Source organism: Gavialis gangeticus, unplaced genomic scaffold (assembly GCF_001723915.1).
Source record: "Gavialis gangeticus isolate Ggan-Ray unplaced genomic scaffold, GavGan_comp1, whole genome shotgun sequence".
NCBI classification, from domain to species: Eukaryota; Metazoa; Chordata; order Crocodylia; family Gavialidae; genus Gavialis; species Gavialis gangeticus.
In genome coordinates this window covers 14,105,625-14,108,452 of record NW_017728980.1, presented here as the reverse complement: position 1 = coordinate 14,108,452, position 2,828 = coordinate 14,105,625, and the positions used below count along the sequence as shown (strand labels likewise).

The 2,828-nt window shown below is 49.4% G+C and overlaps 1 protein-coding gene across 1 annotated transcript in view; it reads left to right on the top strand.

Annotated features, from left to right (window-relative positions):
* Positions 1 to 1,689, top strand: part of LOC109292980 (6-pyruvoyl tetrahydrobiopterin synthase-like) — a 15,531-nt gene extending 13,842 nt beyond the window's left edge. The window contains exon 6 of the mRNA XM_019510711.1: positions 1,323 to 1,689. Within this exon, the coding sequence (XP_019366256.1) occupies positions 1,323 to 1,446 (124 nt within the window). The 3' untranslated portion in view covers positions 1,447 to 1,689. The remainder of the gene's footprint in view (positions 1 to 1,322) is intronic.
* Positions 1,690 to 2,828: the final 1,139 nt, after the last annotated feature.

Here is a 2,828-nt window from a genome sequence, read left to right as displayed (position 1 = left end):
AATAGGTCCCTCGTGTTCAAGACGGGTCTTTCTTTCAGGAAAGATCCTTAGAAAGCTTGTCTCTCCAGCTGTCTCAGTATGGCAGCCCAACAGAGAGGTCCCCCACGGCAGGATGCATTTATGGAACGCGTCCTCCGGCCCCGCCATCAATGTCAAGCCAGGCTAATTCCCTTTACTTCCCTGCAAGTCCCTGCACTCAGCCAGCAGCTTGGGATCCTGAAAGGCTGATGCACTTATAGTCACGTTGTGTGGTACAAAGAGGGCTCCTCACAGGTCCGGCAGCCCTTGGGATACACGCTGCACAGAGGAGAGCAACTCAGCAACTCCATAGGGATATACTGAACCCCTACACATAAGGCCAAACCAGCATAAAAGGCCCTTCAAGGGGGGGTGTCCCAGAGGGTTTGGTTGGGGGTTTCAGCACGCTCCAGTATTTTTACCTGGGGAATCTGCAGCGAATGCTTTTGCTATCAGCACAATAGGCTGCTCACTCCTGGCTGCAGTTAACCTCACCAGCACCCCCTGCAACAAAGCCCAGCTAATTTTCAGCTCTCAAACTGTGTTTTGTACCCCTCCCTCCCCATATGGGTTTAGGGAAAACATTGAACCCACCGAGTCTCTTGGATGTGGGAGAGTCTGGGGGTTAATTCTCCCCCCACTGTTGCCATGTGGGTCACAGGGGGACAGGCCTGCCTGTAACAGAGCCGGGGGATCACCATGAGCTGAATCATTTGGCATGAACCTCAGTGAACAGCACCCGGCCTGCAGTCTCATCTCCTTGTGCCTCAACTGGTCATGAGCAGGTTTGGAAAGAAGCAGCCAGGGTGGAGCACAGGACCTTGATTCGCAGCTTGCTCACCCTGGTGTAAAGCCCTTTGAAACCAGCTGAGTTTCACCCACGTGAAAGAGGATGAGTCAGCCCCTCTCTTCCCACTGCCCCAGCTGCAGTGCTGGGGCTCACTGACTGCTCTTCTGCCTGCACAGCTGCAAGGGTCCCTTCCAGGAGCGCTCGACCAGCATAGCCAGCTGGACCCCCAGCGTGCTCCAGGTGCCTTGTGCTATCGCACAAAGTGAAGGGGCTCTGGAGTGACACAGGCTTGAGAATCTCCCAAACCTGCTGGACTGCTGCAGACCTGTGTGTAACAGAGGCAATGACCCAACTTGGGTCCCCAAAGGGCTAGCACCTCTGGCTGGGATAATGCTCTGGCCATCTTGTGAAATAAGCCATGGGGTGCTGGAATGCGGGCCTTGCCCCTAGACAGCACCTTCCTTCCCTGCACTTGCATTTTTTTCCACTACAAAGAATTCTGCTTCCTCCACAGCACAACGGAGAACCTTGCTGTGTATATCTGGGAAAGCCTCCAGAAGCGCCTGCCAGCTGGGTGTCTGTACAAAGTCAAAGTCTATGAATCTGACAAAAACTTTATTGTCTACAAGGGAGGATAGGAGGCTTAAGGGTTATGAAGATGCTTCCTGAAGTCTAATTCTCTCAAAGCCTAAAGCAGTTTCTGGACACATTGTGTTGACAGCGAGCATGGATCAGATATTGCGTGCAAATCTTCCCTTAGCAGGCCATTTGTTTATAATTAAGAGCGCTGATTCCTTGAAATCTTTAACATAAGCTATAAAGCAGCTTTAACAGTGTTCCCAGCAGGTTAGGTGCTTGTAATTCATAAACTTTTATAGCTACTGTAATAACCTGTGATCATTTTTGCAAATAAAACCTAATGGAGCATCATGTGTTACACAAATCACAACAACAGCCTTGGTGTCGTTGGCTCCAGACTTGACTTTCCCACTGGTATGTCTTGATCAAGGTAAATCAGGAAGAGGGGGAACTGTGAAGGTCACTTGGGGAAAAAGATTCTGCAGGGCAGAAGTTTTAACGAGTGGCAATCAATCCACATGAATGACTGATTTTGTTTATTTTTGTCATTGCTGTGACCCTGACACATCATTGCTGCAAGACATGCTGTGACTTCTGCCCTGGGTCTGCTGTTACCTGTCCTTTTCCAATCTATGGCAATAACCCCATGGCTTGCTCCATCATGACCTTTACAATAGCTCAGCAGGCCTGGGTGGAGCTTGCTGCAGGGATGAAGCATACTGGAAAGAGCTGAAGAGCTGCAGGTCAGCATTAAGGCCCATTAGTAGATCTAAGTCAGGGGAATTTTGGCCTTGACTTTGGCCAGCCAGGCCTAAAACAACACTCCTATATTCAAATCGCTGATGTGATTGTCAGATCATTCCCTTCCCCAGATGGTAAACAGACCCAGAAATGGATCCTGGTGACACATTGTATATGCTCAGGGTGGCCAGTGCTTTGTTACACCCCCTCCTCCCCACCCAAATAAGTGGATCATAGTGGCATGGAAGTTGTGATGGTTCAGGGTATGAGAAGCAAGATCTGTGGCGTGAGGCAGTTTCATTGACTGAACCAAGCTTCATAACTGGAAGAGATAAGAGATGAGCTTTGATATTGTCTGGGTTTTTTTTACACCACCTGCTGTTTTAGCTTGCTGATCCTTCTTTCTTTTTTCCTAAAAAAGTTCATGTTCCAAGCCAAATCAACTCCAAAGTCATGAGTCAGTCAAGAAACATCAGTGGCCCTACTACCAGCAAACATCCTTCACCCGCACCCAGGGCTTCAGATGTTTCCCAATCATTTGGTGGGCATCTTACAATCCCAGGGGTTCAGATGCCTCTGAGTTTCACTTGCCCTCAGCCATACGGCTGGGAGGAGGAGGAGGAGTCTCTCATTTCCATAAAGTGGGCATAAAGCCAAGATCTTCCCCCTGGAAAAGTGAGAGGTTAACTATACATGACCG